The sequence below is a fragment of the Crotalus tigris genome, unplaced genomic scaffold (genome assembly GCF_016545835.1).
Source record: "Crotalus tigris isolate CLP2741 ecotype Arizona unplaced genomic scaffold, ASM1654583v1 scf7180000019759.570773, whole genome shotgun sequence".
Lineage (NCBI taxonomy): Eukaryota > Metazoa > Chordata > Lepidosauria > Squamata > Viperidae > Crotalus > Crotalus tigris.
In genome coordinates this window covers 376,179-395,705 of record NW_024097699.1, presented here as the reverse complement: position 1 = coordinate 395,705, position 19,527 = coordinate 376,179, and the positions used below count along the sequence as shown (strand labels likewise).

The 19,527-nt window shown below is 39.4% G+C and overlaps 1 protein-coding gene across 1 annotated transcript; it reads right to left on the bottom strand.

The window, feature by feature from the left end:
- Positions 1–5,869: 5,869 nt before the first annotated feature.
- On the bottom strand, positions 5,870–19,207 carry FAM89A (family with sequence similarity 89 member A). The gene is made up of 2 exons (XM_039364418.1): positions 18,788–19,207; positions 5,870–7,694 (listed from the first exon to the last, which is right to left on the bottom strand). The coding sequence occupies exons 1-2, from the start codon at positions 19,073–19,075 to the stop codon at positions 7,536–7,538; spliced, it is 447 nt and encodes a 148-aa protein (XP_039220352.1). The 5' UTR covers positions 19,076–19,207; the 3' UTR covers positions 5,870–7,535.
- Between the last annotated feature and the right edge of the window lie 320 nt (positions 19,208–19,527).

Below are 19,527 nucleotides of genomic sequence, written 5' to 3'. Positions count from 1 at the left end.
GGGGGAAAAGTTCTAATTTATATGAATGTTCCATTCCAATTCCAAGGTGGAATCAATTTAGGCTAGTACAGGATAATAAGAGCTAATATTGTCTGCTTTAAATTATTTTAGAGCTAAGTAGGTTTTGGATGTACAAAACTATTAGTAGATTATTCTCTCTTTAACAGTTAAAGTTTAAGCAATACTATTCTTGTTGGGAAGAAAGTGATAAAGACTTTATTGAAAATAGTTATAGGAACAAAGTTTATCCATGTGCTACCAAAACTCTCATTATCATGACATTTTCTGGATGAAAATGGTGCATCATAGGGCAACAGTTTTTGAATCAAGGTATCTTAAGTGGGCTAACTTACAAAATGTGTCCCAAATCCAGGACCCATGACTCCCAAGGGAATGAAATATAAAGAACTTGTGACTGTTTCAGTTTTATCGGCTCCTGCTACACTGCTGGGCTCCTGTTATAGTCATGTAATCTTCATTTTCAAAGGTCTGTGAAAGTTCCCAGCCAGTCTCACAATCCCTTGGTTTATGCCCCATCCAGAAGCAGCCATTTACCTGCCTACTGAAAAGGGACGGGAAGGGGAAAGGAAGGAAGAACAGGGAAGAAGGAACCCCCATACATCCTGCCCTGGAATTGGTTTGAGTAATGACAAAGAAGGAGTGTTATGATTACAGGTAGTCTTCAACTTATGACCACAATTGAGCCCCAAATTTCTGTGGCTAAATGAATTAAGTCAGTTTTGTCTCATTTTATGACTTTTTTTGCCACAGTTGTTCAGTGAATTACAGTTATTAAGTTAGTAACACAGTTATTAAGTGAATCTGGCGTCTCCGTTGACTTTGCTTGTCAGAAAGTCACAAAAGGTGCTCACATGACCCTGGGACACAGCAGCTGCCATAAATATGAGTCAGTTGCCAAGTATCTGAATTTTGATCACGTGACCGTGGAGATAGTAAAATGGTGGTAAGTGCGCAAAACTGTCCTAAGTCACTTTTTTCAGCGCCGTTACTTTGAATGGTCACCAAATGAACTATTGTAAGTTGAGGACTACCTGTAATTATATTTTGAAAGTTAATTGTTAAAACAGTTTTTTTACATTTCAGAAAATCAAGTCAAATCTAGATATTAGATAAATACAATATTGAACTTTAATTTTTCCCGAATAGCTAATAAGCTACTATACAGGAGGTAGGAGCTATTTTGAGAATTGGCTTTTGGTCTTACCGAGTCAGTGAATTCTAATGATTAAAGGATCAAAGTATATAACCTGTGGAGGAATGACATGCTATAACATTTTCTGCCTCAGCCTTTTTCACCCTGTCTATTCAGGATCTCATTGCCCTGAATTTAACATAAGGGATTTTGTACTTCTTCCTGTTACTTTCTTAGCGCTCTGCAGGAATGGAGAAATAAAGAGGCAAAATGCTGACTCTAAGCCAAAGTTAGAACAGTCCGAGATAAAGAGGCAAAGCTTCTGCATTTTCTACCTGCTGATACATAATGAAAAAAGTGAGATGTCCATCTTGGTGCTTTATCCATGGTGCCATGGTGGCACAGTGGTTAAAATGCAGTATTGTAGGCTAACTCTGCCCACAGCCAGAAGTTTGATCCTGACCGGCCCAAGATTGACTCAACATTTAATCCTTCCAAGATGAATAAAATGAAGACCCAGAATGTTGGGGTCAATACACTGACATTTGTAAACTGCTCAGAGTGTGTTGTAAAGTACTGTGGAGCGGTATATAAGTCTTAAGTGCTATTGCTATTATCCACAGGCCAACAGGCCCCAAATATGCCGCCTCTTTGGGATGGCCTACAGCTGTTTCCTATAGTTTCCTATATTGCTATTGATGTAACAATACAAACTTGTAGTATTCAAAAAAACCAACAACTCAATTGTGTTTAATAGTTGTTGGGGTTTGTTTATTTGTTTGTTTTTTGTAGTAGTAGTTTGGTACCTTTGAGTAATTGTTACTGATGGTGACTGCCTAAATAAGTCCCTGCAGTTTTCATGTCAGGATTTCAGAAGTGGTTTGCTATTGCCTCCATCCTGGAACTGAGATAGAGTGATTGGTTCAAGGTTACTCAGCTGGTTTCATACCCATGATGGAACTAGAATTCACAGTTCTCCGCTATCTAGCCTGATACCTTAACCATTACACCAAACTGTCTTTCTTAATGGAGTTACCCTAAGGAAAATATACAAGATTTCAGATTAAGGAATTGTTGAAGGTGGGGAAGGAAGAGATGGTACAAACTCTCAGTTTATCAGAAAAGTTATGACAATAGAATATCTTTCTCTGTACTATTTTTTATATTAGAAAATGCAAAAAAAAAATCACACGTAGATTTAAATCATATTTGTATTCCTTTATACTATTGAAATATGGTAGGGAGGACAAAAAAGAAAATTAAATATAGCTCATCCCAAACAAATCTGGACCAAATTTTAAAATACTAACATAAGATACGTATATAATATGTATCTGAGGGATATTTCGCAGCAGGAAGCCATTTCTTTGGCTTTCCTAAGATTCTGTCCTTTTCTGTTTTTTTCTGAATTGGAAAAGAATGCTAGATGTCTGTAGAAATAATACCAGACAACATGTTGAGCAATTTGAACTTTGAGTAGCTTCATAGGAATGTGTTCCTAGCAGCAGAATTTACATTTTATAGATAAGCTGATAGGTCATTAAGAGGAAAAACTACTCTTTCTCTGTTTGGCAGCAAATAAGTCACTAGCTGGTCCAAGATTCTGCCGAGTAAATAAATATGTAGTATGGCCTAAAATCCTAACCGTTAAAGGTTTCAATATGTATATTTACTGAATTCATGCATTGAAAATTGGATAGGTAACACTTTACTATATTAATCAGTTTTGGCAAGATTAACACAGAGGATGGATTAGAATGGGGATTCCCTCTCTTCCTTCCTACTCAAGGCCATCATTTGCTGGGAATAGGACTCTCCCAACTTTGGAAATCCCCCAAAGAGAATGTGATTGTGTTGGGGAGACTTGTGGATTTGCTGGATCTACTGTAGTGCCCAATTGGTTTAAATGTATTTTTTCCCATTGTATGCAGTAGGCAGGATATTTAGTTTTCCTGTTACTGGCGAAACAGGAAGGAACAATGAGAATTTGCTTCCAACAGCACTTTAGGATATGACAGAGTACTTGACAGTATTTTATTGGCCTGATGAGCGTATAATGCAGTAATTTAAAAGGCCAAATTAAACAGATGATTCTAGATGCTTTTGCCAAAAGATCCACCATCAAAAGAATTTGTGTCCTTTTGGTCCTAGATTACCATTTTAACCACAGTGTCATACAGGCTGGACCTTGTTAACTATTTGCTATATTCAACCATTGAAATCTGTGTATCTCTGTAAATAGCCTATTGTACAATACTTGCTAGTTTTGAGTCCAGTGGATTGAGAATTGCTTACAGAATACCCATTGCATTTTTTATTCAGAAAGAAAAAAAAGTATTTCAACATTCACAAGCATCTGTTTGATCTCAACCAATTAGAAATTGTGATGGCAGCAATGCTTACACACCGCCAAATGAGAGAAATAATGTACTCAGATTGAAAACAGATTTAGGCAGCCATATTCTTCCTGTTGTCAGTTCCAAAGCAGACAGAAGGGATTCAGGCCTTATTATCCTACTGGTCATAACACGTAACTGGGAAGGACAACCCCTATATCAGGGACCTCCTGCAGGAAGGCCTACAAAACAGCCTTTCCCTAAGCAAGCCCTTCCATTCAAGTAGGAATATAGAGAGTTTTATCTAAATTTTATCTTTCTGGGTTTTGTGAAAGCTGAATTAGCATACCCATTGTTTCAGATATGTGCACTGTGCACTGTTGTTTCTTTAAAAGTTGGGAGAGCGGGAAATAAGTAATCATGTAACATATAAATTTGAAATAGTGCACGCAGCTCATTGGACTAGGGTTTGGTCTGTAGTCGGTTATTTTAAATCAGCTGTCTGAATACCAAGGTTAAGCTATAATTCATTTCCTTTTTGGATTTCATATGCCAGGAAGTTGTAGCTGCTTTTGTGTCAGCGAAATGGACACAGGAAGGGCTAATACAACTTTTCAAGATTTCTTTCAGATGTACAGTGAACTTTCCACAAAGTTCAAACAATAGGATACGGATTTCCTGTCATTTTAATTTCCTACAATAATATTGTTAAAAAAACATACAACAAAAGAAATACGTTCAGCAATTGTATTTTTCCCCTGTAAGACTATTTGCAGTCTGTAATCTTAAAATCCTTATGTAAGTTAGGTCCTGATGTTTCCATTCTTGCAATGACACTTCAGATTTTAAAGAGCCTATTGGAGTATAACTAATACAGGTAGTCTTTCACTTACAACCATTCATTTTGTGACTATTCAAAGTTACGATGGCAAAAATGTTACTTATGACATTTTTCACATAACCGTTGCAGGAACTCCATGGTTACATGATCAGGTTTCAGAGGCTCGGCAACTGGCATATATTTTTGATGGTCCTGAGGTCATGTGATCACTTTTTGTGACCTTCTGACAAAGTCAAAGACAATAAACAAGGTTCAACATTTGAGACTGTACGCTATTAGAATCCATATCCGTGATTTTTAACATACCTTCTACAGTTCACATCCCTCTGTAATAGTTGCGGGTTGGCGTAGATGGAACGTTTTGGTTTAGTTGTTCAAACAGTTACTGTAGAACTGCTGGATTGCCATTCTTAAGCTGCAGTTGTGCACATCTTTTATGCAATGGTCAAGCAACCCCTAAATCAACATGATGCGTTTTGCATTGTTCTGACACTATCTTCCCACCCTGGTTTCACAAGTTATTTTCTAAAACAAGCTCCCAGAATTCCCAGGCGAATTGGCCTTTGTCTGTGTTGACTAAACTTTCTAGAACAGCGGTTCTCAACCTATGGGTCGCGACCCCATTTGGGGTCGATCGACCATTTTACGGGGGTCGCCAAACAATGCAATCCGCCATTTCCCCCCCTCAGGGGGCGGCGCCACGCATGCGTGCCGCGCATGGGGGCGGCGCCGCACATGCGCGCGGTGCCACGCACGCGCAGCACGTTCGTGTGACGGGGGTCACCGTCACACGAACATTGAGAAACGCTGTTCTAGAATATGGCTCCAGAGAGTGCTTAGGCTGGGGAAAACCATTCTAACAAATGAAGACATCATTAGCCTTTTTAAATCAGTGTAACTGGCATAACTGCTCCTTAAAAACAGCTTTATGTCAGACTTTTGGCATCTGCCAAAATCAAAAGTGTTTCCCCCCCCCCTGCAAGTTTCAGTTTCTTTAACAAGAGTTACTGGACAAAAGGGGACAGGGTTACAAGAATTCTGTCAATGAACTATTCTCCCTCTTAAACCAATATACCTCAAAGCATTGGTGTGGAAACTTCTTTATTTTCTAACTCCCGTCTTCTGGGCCAAGAACTATTTCATTGGTAACAAAGGGACCTAAATGAAAAGTCTCTGAACTCTTTTATCAGTCTGGAAGCCTTTACATGTTATAAATCAAGGCCACAAGTAGAGAACATATTTGCCAGGGTAGAAACACAGCCTGTCGCAAGTTGCAGATCTATACTTGCCAGCATACTTGTCCAACCTTCTCATTACTGAGCAGGATGAGGATTACAGTTCATCACTATCTGGCGGATAACCGATGTTTTTTTTTTTTTGAATCTTTATTACATTGGTTGGTTTCAGCCTAAATGGATATATTTTATCCCACTGATTTTAGTGGAAGCTGACCCATAAGTAATCTAGAGAACTAGTGTACTATTGATTTCAGCCATCATATGCTAAATAAATAAATAAATGATTTCAGCAACAGGGGTGTCATCTTCAATTTCCCCAATTTTATTGATGGAGTCAATTAGGACAAAAAGTAAGGCTAGTAAAAAATACCCTGTTCCAAAAAGAGTTGAGTGGGCAGGGCTGCTTGCTAGGCTATTATTCTTTATTTATATATTATATTTATATGCCACCCATTTCCCCAATGTGGCAATTTTTTATTTTTATTTTTTTGTACTCAGTTGGGTTTTGAAAGCAGAGATCTCTTTTTAATGTGCAGGAGAACGGAAATATTTGGTGACAGACCTGGCAGGGTGACATAACAGGGATGGGTGTAGTGTACAATACAACAATGCAATAGATTAAAGAAGCTGCTTTTATAAGTGTATGAATGTGATTGTCCTTTTTACACATTTTGGTGTTCCCTTTGGATACATCCAAAGTTAACAAGCTTGAAGATTTATTATTTCTCATTTCAGTTTTCTCCTTTGAGGTTGAAAATACGTTTCCAAATCTTAAAATAGGACTTCCACATGAAAACAAATCACTTACTTACATGGTATCATATTCCTGCATGGCAAAACACTTTCCTTCTGCATATATCAATTACAAAGTATTCCAGGAAGCTGAAACCAATCAGGTTCTGACCATTATGCACAAGACCAGTTCAAAAGTTTCCATCTTCTGCTCGGGGTTCCTATAAACTTCTTCATGTGAGGTAGGCTGTGGATTTCTGAATGTAGTCCACCAAGGTAGCCATGCAACTTTCCTTGGCTACCTCCAAGTGCTAAATTACATGTCCATGAAAAGGCTTAACAAATTACAGTTCCAGTTCAAACGTTCATTTGTTATAGTACAAAAAAACACAAAACTGTATATAATAACATACACACTAAGGTCTTTTTGGACCGTAAGAGACAAATTGACCATTTGTCTTCCAAGCATTTTAGTATTACAAATGATGTTGTTAATCCATGTATGTTAAACTAAAATTATTAACTGGACAATGAACAACTAAATTACAGTTATGGAAGCTAATGGAGCTGCAAGGTGTACAATGAGCTGCTCTGATTTGTTCTTATTGCATTTGAGTAAAAATATAGGAAGTGTTACACAATTTTATTACACTGGTTTAAATAAGTCATTCTGACATTAGCCAGAAAGAATGGGAACTGGATCATCAATCCAAGTAAAAACTTTGGAAGAAGTTTAAACTATTGAGATGTTACAGAATTCATCCTTTATGGTATAAAACAGGTAGAATTCCAATCCCACAGATCAGAGGCTTTAAAAAGGTGTTGTTTATGGAGAGATCTATTCAGTGATTACAAACATACAAACTATATAACTATACATCTTACATGTCAGAATATTTGAGATGAGGTGTACAATGCCAGGCTTCTGCTTATACAAAGATAGCTGTCAACATCTGCCATCTAGAAACACCCCGTGCACAAATTACACTGACACAACCTGTCAAGAATGCTTCGGGAGGCTTCAACATTCGTTGCACATTACTTTCCTAGAGCAGGATTTACATAATGTGTAACTTGGGTTAAACAGCATGCCGGAAATAAATGGAGCAATTCTTCTTGAGCAGAAGGAAGAATGTACTTTGAGTTCCAATTAAACACCGCTCATCTCTTAACTGCCAACTCCATTGCACTCCAAAAATAAAAAATAAAAAAGGCTTTCCTAAGAAATATTCATTCTAAAAAAATTCCTCTTCCTCATCAAAAAAGCCATTTTCCAGGGCATATGCACAGTCTGCACTTGATACTGCTTGGCAGGCACCTTTATATTCCTGAATTGACTCATAAAGAGAGTAGAGTTGACACAGTAATGACATATCCAGCTGCCGGAGGCCAACCTAGTAAGAAAGAAAACACATGTTAATATGCTTGATTTTATCTATAAGATGTTGTGGCCCATGCATATTTTTCCTACCACAATGATTCTATCCTCCCCCTCAAAAATAATAATAATAAAACCAGTATGCCTGTCAATTATACAGGAAGACTGAACTACAATATTTGGACATTTGCCAGACATTTGACTGGCAAAAGCCTTTCTTAAATACTTTTTGGATTTAACTCATTTACAACTAAAGACAGATACTCCAAACAGCAGTGAAAATCAAAGCAGGCGCCTTCTTTCTGAGGTTAAGCAGAGAAAAAAAATGCTACTTTGAAGGATTTTAATTTAAATGTAAAACGCTTAACATTTTGATCCAAGAAAGTTTTAAATGGATAAAGAGGGCAGTATTTTTTTAAAAAAAAAAATCCGATAAAAGGGCCTTCAAAACAGCAAAATTAATTAGCGTAATAGACTAGACATTTGTGAGAGTGATGATTGTTTATTAAGGAGAGTAGAATAGAATAAAATACTTTATTGGCCAAGTGTGATTAGACACATAAGGAATTTGTCTCTGGTGTAAAAGCCCTCAGTGTAAGTAGGTAACTCACTGATAGTAGGTAAATGGTAGATTTTACCAAACAAGATAAGAATAATATGAGCTAAATTGTGACTGTAACTACAGAGAGCTAACTGAGATAAAAGTAGTAAAAACAGAGGAAAACAAAAGGGGGGGGGGTAGAGGAGGAGAAACCTGCACTTTATTTTTGCAAAAGTAATTGACTTACTTCCTCATAAAGGCAGCCACAAGAAAAACTGTTAATTTAGGAGAAAGATGGGGAAGGCTCACTAGAACAATTTACAGATAAGGACATTTCACCAGATTTATTGCAGAAAATGTTTTGAAGAAATTGGAAAGAAGATGATTGGTTGCCAATAGTTTGGATGCTTTAAAAAATGGAAGGAGGATTTGCAGTAATAAAAAAAATATGTAAAAGAAGAACTTAAGAAGATTGAAGAATCTTTGGGGAAATGGCTGGAGAACTAAATTATTGATAAAGTGGAAGTTTTGGAAAGTAAGGCATAAGTTATAAATAGAGAGATGGAAAAGGATTTGGCATTATTGGAAAGAACTGAGAAAAAATAACTTTATTTAAGATTTAGAGCAATTCCAGAAGGCCACAGAGAAGATGTCAGAAAATAAGATTGTTAAATCTGTCCACTTTCCTGGATTGGGGGGAAGATAACATTGACACAGAGACGGATAAGGTTTGTAAGATTAATACAAGTTTTGCAAAATTATGAATTGTTCCAAGGGACATCCTTGTGCACTCTGCCAGGAATAAGACCAGAGATCATGTTTTACAGCAATATTTTAATACTATATTGCAGATTGATAATACAAATGAAAATAGAACTTAAGATAATTCCAGAAAGATTAGTATGTAAATGAAAAGATTATCTTTTTGACAAATTTAAATAGAAGAACATTCCAGTTAGATAAGTTGAAAGGGGTTTTTACTTTTAAAGACAAAGGATCAGATTGAACTCTATGCAGACAGCGAGAGCTGTTTTTGGAAAAATCTAAAGGGAGCCAGTTTGTTCTAGTGCAGTGGTTCTCAACCTGTGGGTCGGAACCCCATTTGGGGTCAAATGACCATTTCACGGGGGTCGCCAAACAACGCAGTCCACCATTTTTTCCCCTTTTCCTTAACTGTGCTACTCCCTTTTATTCTATTGGCTTTTGAAAGCCAATAGAATAGACTCTCTTGAATAGAGTCTAATTCTATTGGCTTTCAAAAGCCAATAGGAATTGTCCAGGCTGTCTCTGCCCTGCTGAGCCTGCCAAAAGTCCCATTCTGAAAACGGTGCTGCAAGTTGTCTGCAGCGAAGACGAGCTGTCTGGAAGTTTCCACCCCTCCCTACTGAGCAACTACTAAAAATGTAAGTAAAAGAGGGCCAGGGGTGGGAGGCCGGCGGGCGCAAGGAGGGTTGCTGGTGCACGTGGGGCCCGGCGGGTGCCTTACCTCCCTTGGGCTGGGCCAGCTGGTGGCCCAGCCAGTGGTCGGCCTGCGCAGTCTCTGCCGCTTGCCAGCTACGCCTCGGCTGGCGCAGGGGGCGGCACCACGCATGTGCGGCGCTCCCGGGCAGGGAAAGTCCTTGACGTACGACCGGTTGGGTAGTCCTTGACTTACAACCTGTTGGGTAGTCCTCGACTTACGACCGGTTGGGGGTCGCAGCATTAAAAAGGTTGAGAACCACTGATCTAGTGATTTATTTTAAGGCACTAGGCTAGAGACTGTGAGTTCTAATTCTGTCTTATCCATGAAAGCCAGTTTGGTGACTTTGGGCCAGTCATTCTCTCTCAGCCCAGCTCACCTCACAGGTGATTGTTGTGGAGAAAATAGAAGGAAGGAGTATTAGATATGTTTACCGCCTTGAGTTATTTATAAAAATAACTAAGAGAAGGATTTATAAAGTTTAAAACATAAATAAAAAATAAATAAGAAGTGGAGGAAAAACAAATGGAAGTGACAATGACAAGTAAAATCCAATCCATTTTTCATAAAATCAGCACACCTAGCAAATCCAATCCAGTTTAACTTGACCCTTAAAGAGCACTCAGATTGATAAAGTAGCTTTCCACAATACTGGTTTATGTTCAATTACTACACTATTTCTCACATTGACGTGATTTCCCAGGCCAGATTAGGACTAGCTGCCTTTTTTTTTTTAAAGAAGGTAGGAAGGACATGGCCTGGATCTTTTGCCCACTTCCATATGGTCATTTAATAATTGAAAAAAATGCAGGGTATAACTGAAGTCTATGGCATTTTATAGTCTTTATACATAACTCTGATTTGCATGTTACATTACTCCTTACTTTCTGCAGTTACCTCAATAAAGGACTATGCATGTGAAAGGGAAAAGTAGATTCTTGAAATATAGTACGAATATTTCTTTTCTTTTAGCAGGGGGTTGGACTAGAAGACCTCCAAGGTCCCTTCCAACTCTGTTATTCTGTTAAGTACATAAGATCACAGTGGATTCCAGAACTGCCACAGTTTAGCTGATATATATTTTTCTTAACTCTATTGGTTTTTGATGGCAAGAAAAATATCCAAAAGTTATACAGATACAATAGTATTTCCATCTAATTAGTTTCTTATCCTAAGATACAATCTCATCATTATATATAAATCACACAGCCAAACTCCAGATCCCCTATATATATCTTTGTTATCCTTATTATATTTATATGGTTTATAAATTGATATTGCCCACTCACTGTTTGTATATATTCTCTCATTCTGTGTACACACTAAAATCAGAATAAAGGATTCTGAGGAAAGTTAATTTGCATGGTGTATGATATGCCCACTATTTAAATTAGTAGCAGTAATATCACAAACTTTCCCAGCTCCCCGCTAAAATAAGGAAAATGCTGTGAGAAAAAGGTTAGCCTTTTCTACACGTCACACTTCAGTCCCATTCTTTTCCCATCTTTGTTAAAAATGACTGCTTGTTTTGGGGATAATTTGCATCTGAATAAATAGCTTCAGTGACTGCATTGAAAGGAAGGAATGGAAAACACAAATATGAGTTTTTGGTTTTAATTGCTGCCAGTTCGACAGTATCTCTTAGATGAGAGATAGGCAATTTATTTATTTCAGTTGTTTTGGACTGCAATTTCCAGAGTACCTGACTATTGACTAAGGTATTTGTAGTCCAAAACATTTGGCTGATAACCAGTTGCCTTTTATTATTCAGTCATTGCATAGGTTCAGATCCTCAAACTTTTGTGTGGTGGTGTGTATGTCATCATGATAATATCTAGCCACCTTATCTGCTGTCAGTCTCTTCAAAGGCTCTGATTTTTCCAAACAACTGGATCTTCTCCGATTACTCTTGTGTTTACATTAAGTGTGCAAAGTATGTCAGCTTTAGCCTCATTATTAGTGCTTTTGATATGTAGTCTAACTGTAGTTCATCTAGGATCCAATGATTTTTTTTCTTCTTCTTGCAGTCTAATGTCATCGGCCATCTTCCTCAGAAGCACAATACATAGTACTCAATTTATCTTTACTCAAGCTTTCTGATGATCCCACTTTCACAACTGTATGTTACGGCTATAGCCCTGACAAAACATACTTTTAAAGTCAAGATGTCTTTGCACTTCAATATTTTTCTAGATTTATCATAGTCTTTATGACAATGCTAAATGAGGGGGGCTTACAATCGGTCCTAGAAGTTGCGCCCATCACAATGTTCCCACACTCACAATTAGGGCACTTGACAACTGACTCGTAATTACAACAGTTGCAGTGTTCTATGGTCATTTGATCCCTTGTGGCCTTCCCTGCCAGCTCCCCACAAGCAGGGTCAATGGGAAAGCTGGCAAGAGGTTGCAAGTTCCCACTGCTTTTTCTTCCAAGAAACCCTGAGTGGCATGGGCATCTTGTGTTCTGCAGTGTCCACTCACAGCACCCACTTGCCCGCACTCTGTGGCACTCACCTGTGGCTCTTGCCTACCAACTCATAGCTTTGCCCCACAGCCTCCTTGCTTGGAGCAGTTTCGGTATCTCTTCCCATGTTTGTGGCCACGTCAGATGCTTGCTTAATGATCTACAATCCTCACTTAACCATGGCAACAGAGACTTCTGAGATTGCTGTTAATAAGCAATGTGGTCATGTATCATCACGCTTTAGGATTGCATCACTTAGTGACAGAAATTCCAGTCCCAATTGCATCATATCCTGAGGACTTCCTGTATTCTGTCTTAACTGTGTTTCCTGATCATCTTTAATAGGCAATTTGCCAAGTGCACTTGTGGATACTCTTAACAACATGGTAAATTCGGCTACCTCAGCTGCCTATTAAAGATGATCAGGAAGCAGTTAGAATGGAACCTACAGAAAGAAAAAATCCTAGATAAAAACAGACATATTTTTGAAACTCCCTTTCCTTTTCCATTATTCATTGGATATTAGCAATGTGATCTCAGCTGCTTGTTTTGAATCCAACATGTACATCTGATAGTTGTCATTCTCTGTCTAGTTAAAATCTAGATGGCAAAACCTTAAGTACAGTACTTATTAGCATTGATGTAAGTGCAAATATTAAATAGAGCATTATTTAGCACTGATCTTTTTGGTATTGGAATATAAATTATCTTTTTCAGTCTCTTGGTTATTGCTGTTTTTGATATCTATTTAAAACCACAAGTAGCACAAGCTCCATCATCTTATAAGATTGTAAATAGTTATCCTAATATTTCATGAACTTCTGCGACTAAGTTGTTAACAATATTTTCTAATGGCTGTTTACCTTTCCAGACCCACTCTAGTTGTGATGAAACTTTCATACATATCTATTTTTGAGATTTTTTCTCTATAGTTTTACCATGTTTTCCTGAAAGTAAGGCCTACCCTGAAAATAAGTCCTAGCTTGATTTTTGGGGGTGGGCCTAATATAAGCCCTACCCCTAGTTTTGGGGCAAGGCACACACCTAAAAATCAAGCTAGGGTGGGGGGAGCTGTCCACACATCCTGCACCCACTTAACTTGCAGCCAGGCCTCTTCTCATTGGCCCACTTCTTCTGCAGTGTCTTCTGCAGCCAGGCCTGCATTTCTCAGTCACAGGCCTTTCCGGAAGGCCACTGCAGCTGAGAACCGAGCTATGGATTCAATCCATAGCTCCGTACTCAGTTGCAGAGGCCTTCTAATAAGATCTGACTGCAAAATGCAGGACGGAATGCAGCTGCAGAATGAAGCTGTTCCTTTGGCCCCAGAAGAAGTGACCTGCTGGGCTGGGCTGTCAGTGCCAGAGGTGAGTGATATCCCCCAAAAATAAAACCTGGTGCCTCTTTTGGAGGCAAAAAAAAAAAGACTCAGTCTTATTTTTGAGGAAGCATGGGTATATGTTCCCCCTTTGTATTATCTTATTCCTTTTTATGTCCCTTATATCTTAACATGACCACTTTTTTAATACAACGTTCCCCCGATTTCTCGAATTTTCTTGTCCTATCCATTGTAAGTTATTTTTTTGTGTGTTGCTTACCTCCTTTGGATTTTAGTTTTGCTTTCCACCTTTCTTCATCTATTTTCAATATAGAGTTTTGTTTGCTTCATCTTCAATGTCAGATGAATTTCAGTCTATAATTATTCGGGCACTCTGTCAAATATGCAGGTGGTCCTTGATTCATGATTACAATTGGTACCGGAATTTCCATTGCTAAGCAAGGCAGTTGCCAAGTGATTGTGCCCAATTTTATGACCTTTTGCTACAGTTATTAAGTGAATCACTGCAGTTGTTAAGTGAATCACACAGCCATTAAGCAAATCCAGCTTCCCCCGCTGATTTAGCCTGGCTGGAAAGTTTACAAATAGCAACTAGGATCCTGGGATGCTGCAACCGTCATAAATACATGCTGGTTGCCAAGTGCCCCAAGTATGACCCTGGGGATGCTGCCGCAGTTCTAAGTGCAAGGACTGATCATAAACCTCTCTTCAAACAGTCAGTAAATGAATGGCTGTAAGTTGAGGACTATCTGTAATCCCTTCACATTATTCTTCATTGTCACCGCATAATCATAGGAAATATTGCTAAGGGTGTATTCTTGGTCAGAGGATTTATTTGTTTTTGTATAAATTTGCAAGAACAACTTCATGATCTTAAGCCATAGTCAATATCAGGTCTTTTTCTTTTTCCTGTCTGAATAGAGCTTCCCAAACTTTGCATGCACATGCATAAACCAATTGGATTTTGCTATTGTCCATCCAATTATGCCCGTATGTAGAGCTGTCTTTTCAATTTTTGAAAGAAGATATTTGCTTTAAATTTTGAATTTTGGTTGAATTTTCATGGTAACACTCTGTCAGTACCTCACTTCATTTTGTACATCAAGGCAAATTTTCCCATTATGCCACATATTATTTTACATTCAACTTCTCCTGCAAAAAAAAATCTGTCTTAAATAATACAGCATATGATATTCAGAAATTTTCACATACACAGGAGCATTTTCTTGGGAAAATGTACTTGGTACAAAGAAGCATGCTTCAGAAATAACAGATCCTTGGAAGTACCCACCACTCATAATTAACTATATAGATTTTTATGTATACATCTGAAGTCTTTATCTGAATGCATCATTTTTCTTGAGGGACTCCAGAAACAAACGAAATGGTTTGTTTCTGGAGTCCCTCAGGATTTGTTTCTGGAGTCCCTCAGGATTTCCTGCCTGAGCAGGGGGTTGGACTAGATGACCTCCAAGGTCCCTTCCAACATTATTATTATTATTATTATTAACATCCAAGAGGAATTTTACTTTTATCTTAGTGCACAGGTGTCAAACTTGATCGCATCACGTGACATATTATGACATATTGTGATGTTTTTTGCCTTTGCGGAGCCAGGGTGGGCGTGGCCTGTGTGTGATATATCCAGCCCAGTTTGACACTGTCTTAGTGGGAAAAGAGGAAAATTAGCACTTTCTCAAAAAAGGTAAATATTACCTCAAGTAAGTCATGCTAACACCTGGCCACAATATAAAAGTGATTTGACATTTACTTCCCACATTGTCTCATGCCTAAGACTGTTCTGGTGGCCTCCTATCTAAGTAGACTTGCTTAGCTTTTTTAGAGGTAAACCTAGATCTTCTATCTAGCGCTCCCATCTGCTTAGTAGGTGGGAAATGCTAAGTGGTATCCCAACGTACACCAAGAGAAAATTGCATTTCTTGAAATCAGAAGGAGTCCAATTTGATTATTCTGATTTTTTTATTGAAAAGCCTAAACATGTGGGAACTGTAGTTCACTTCACCTGATGCATGGAGTAGTTAAACTCAGATGAGATTTAAGGCATGTTTCTCTTATTATGCTGAAACTGAAGAAGTCATCAGTACACTGACCATGACTGGCGAGTTTTGACAGACTTGCTATGAGGGTGGATTTTGCTAGAGAGAAAGTATATATTAGCTCTGCCACTTCTTTCATTCCACTACATCATTATGCATTCAGATTATATTTCCAGAAGCTTTTATTTCTAGGCTGACAGCACCACACCACAAATATTACAAAGAGAAAATGCCTTTTAATCACATTTTGAGCTAGCTAGATTTAAAATAATGAATGGTGCATATTTATGTAGAGACATGTATCGTCTATGAGAGGGAGTTGTAATGACTAAGAAAAAAGACTGCTTAATCAGAGGTGTGCCAGGCAGGAATAAATCACTGTTGCCTTTAGGAATTTCATGTCAGATCCAACACAAAGGCTTTAAGTTAACCTAATAATTAAATCCTATTTCACTTCACTGTAAGTGGAAAACTTGTTTACTTTGGAATTCTCCCTTTGGTTAAAGCCACACATTTTAAACACAGAAAATGTTTTAGACTAGAATGTTGAAGTTTTTTTTCCCATAACAATAAAAAAATTTCTTTGTTATTGAGATACAGTTTCAGTCAAATGGAAAACCAGGGTTGTGATTCAGAGTTAAGTCAGTTAGTCCTGTCTTCCATCACGTATTTGCTCTGAAATATAGCATACTCCCTATATTTTAATCTGTAAACTGACTGCTTGTTTGAAAATCAATGTAAATTTACAGCTGTCAGGAGTCAGCATTCAGCCCAGGGACCATTCCTGCATAAAGCAAAAGCTAATGCACCACACTTCAAAAGACAGAACCAAAGATACTTCAAAAGACAGAACCAAAGATGTCCACAAAGTCACATTCCATTTTCCAAACCACAATAAAATAATTCTAATTCAAAATCTGAAGAGAGTAAATAAAGATTGTCTATGCACAATAAGAACATCGTTAAGGAAAAAGACAGGATGAAAAATGAATTCCAATTAGAACAGAATTTCTCTAGAGGAACTGATAGATAAAATTACATTCCTTTGTTTTAAGAGGAAAAAGAGCTCTCAAATTTCCTATTTAGTTTCTGTTTCCTATTTAGAAAAAAAGAGTGAGTGTTGGAGAATGGGAGAAAAAAAAAGAGTCAAAATGAAAGGATGTCTTGTCAAAACATCTTTTAGATGACATCAGAAATCTAAGGTTTTCCATCCTGCTGAGATTTTTGCATTAGGTTTTTACTTTCTTTGAACTCCAGGCAGAACATTACAGTCACTATACCTGGTTTGTTGTTAAGAGATGGTAATAACTACCTAAGTAACTACACCACAGGCCAAAGAATAGTACAACCAGTCCCACAGATTCGAGGAGATGTTGGCTTGGGTTTTTCTAACAGCAGCTTCTATTCTCTTGCCAAGACTCTTATATATCTGAAGGGTGATTTGTTAAAATAATTTTAAGTTAACTTAGTGGGTTTTTTTTAACTTCACAGACCAATTAAACTCCTGTACAGCCAAGAAGTTTTCCAAGTCTGGCCATAATTGTTAATTTTGTTTAAACAATTTTTGCTTACACTGTTCAAAAGTCTAAAAGAACATTTGTTAGCTATAGCAACTTTAAAATAAGTGGATTTCAACTCCCAGAATTCCCCAGCCAGGAATTAATTGACTGCTCTAAAGCAGTTTATAATCATTTCCATCTTAGAGATGGGGGGGGGAAGGTAAAAGCAAAGCCTATCGCATCCAAGATTAACACAAAAAAGCTCAACAAATTTGATTTAAAAGAGCCAGTTTTGTCTAGTGATTAAGGCACCAGGCTAGAAACCAAGAAACTGTGAGTTCCACTCCAGTCTTAGCCATAAAAACTAGCTGGGTGTCTTTGGACCAATCATTCTCTCTCAGCCAAAGTTACTCACAGGGTTGTTGTTTTGGGAAAAATAGGAGAAGGGATAGTAGATGTATTTGCCATCTTGAGGATGATGATGGTGGTGGTGGTGGTGGTGGCAAGATTTTAAAAAAGATCTTAAATAAGAGTTTTAGAAGGCAGCAAAGTGGAAAATAATCTAACCCTCCTGAGGAAGAAATTCTACAACCAGGGCACCATCTCATTTTATTAAATTATTTCAATAAAAAATGGAGCTGGCTATTGTCCAAACCCCTCTAGTATTTATATCCTGTAATGCAGTGGTTCTCAACCTGTGGGTCGGGACCCCATTTGGGGTCAAATGACCATTTCACGGGGGTCGCCAAACCACGCTGTTCGCCATTTTTTTCCCTTTTCCCTAGCTGTCCTACTCCCTCTTATTGGTGGCCACACCCACTTGGGGGTCACCACAACATGGGGAACTATATTATGGGGTCACGGCATTAGAAAGGTTGAGAACCACTGCTGTAATGCGTTACAAGAATTAAAGCCCTTCATCTACTTTCTGAGTAAATTCTGAAGCAGCCTGTCTTGTAATATATCCAACACCCCCTTCCCCACTCCTGTGCCAATGTAAACTTGAAGAAACGTGACTGGAGCCTGCAAGGTCCCAGCTGAAAGCTCTTCTCTTTCAACCGCTACTCTGCCCAATATGCACTGCAGCATTATAACTGGGGAGGGTTTTCTGCTTTTCCTAGCCTAACTTAACGTTCACGAAGCATCTCGCATTCAAAGAATCTGCGCCTTAAAACTGCCACAAAAGTTTCCAAGCAACCCACCCTCTGGCTTAGAAATTAAAAAAAAAAAAAAAAAAAACCACTGCAAGCCAGAAATATCAGAGACCCCCGAGGTTGGGAAAAAACAGCTTCTAAGCGTGTTAGATACACCATTTGAGTTGTAGCGATGATTATTATTTTTTTAAGCTGGCAGACAAGTTGCAACCGCCTTGTTTATTCAGCCACGCGTTTCGTGCCGGCGACACTTTCTACGGAGCAGAAATTGGCACGAGGTGCCAGCCGCGAATATCGAGGGCTGCCCTCAAGGGAGCCGTCCGAAGAAAGAGGCTGAATTGCTCTGATTTGCTCGCCTGGCTTCTCACTTTACTAAACCAAGGCTGGCCTTGCCCTCGGGGGCTAAATTAAGCCCTGGCTTGACCGAGGGAGTTTCGGTGCACAGCATTTCATGAAAATACACGGGGGAGGGGGAGAAATAAAGATCCAAAAATGTTCCAAGGACACAGTTTTCCTGGCCCAGGAATGCGCCGCTTCTTCGCGGCGGTGCGCCCAACAACTCCCGGGCGGTCTTGGCAGCCGCTGCCGCCTACTCACCATCTCTTTACGGAGCAGGGCCAAGGCGGCGTCGAGGTTAGGGGGCTTCGGTGGGCGAGGAGATCCTCGCCCCGCTCCGCCGCCGCCACGGCTACCTCTCCGGCTCAGCTCGTCCTGAATGCGAGACTTCTGCGCGTAGAGCCGCTCCAGGTCTCTCCAGCGCCCTCCGGCTCCGCCAGGGGCGCCTCCGCTGGAAGAAGAATTCAGTAAGCCGCTCAGGCTCTTGGGCAGCGGAGGCAGCCCCGACCCGCCGCTGTCGATGCTCCAAGGCAGCCCCGACGCGCTCATGGTGCTCGGAGGGACGTCGCCTCTAAGTCAGCCGAGTTAATCCGCGGCGACAAAACAACGTCGCGCCGCCTCTTCTCCAGCCTGCATTGAGAAAAGCCTCTTTCTGATCGGATCGGGCCCGCCCCCTTTGGCCGGCCTCGCCTCAGCCCGCCCCGCCCCGCTCCGCCCTCTCCGGGCCTTCGCTTTCAGGACCGGCCCCTGAAAGGAAACGAAGAGCGAGCGAGTGATCGGAAAAGCGGGCTCCTAAAGAGGAGCGGCTGAAATAGAAGGCGTTGAATGGTACCACTCAGCTGTCCTCCTGCGAGTCATACGGAGCAAAATCGGCGAGGCAGCGTGTGGTTCAAAGAACTGAAACAGATTACAGGTAGTCCTTCGACTTACGGCCACAATTGAGTCCAACATTTATGTTGTTAAGTGATAATTTGTTAAGTGAGTTTTGCCCCATTTTACCA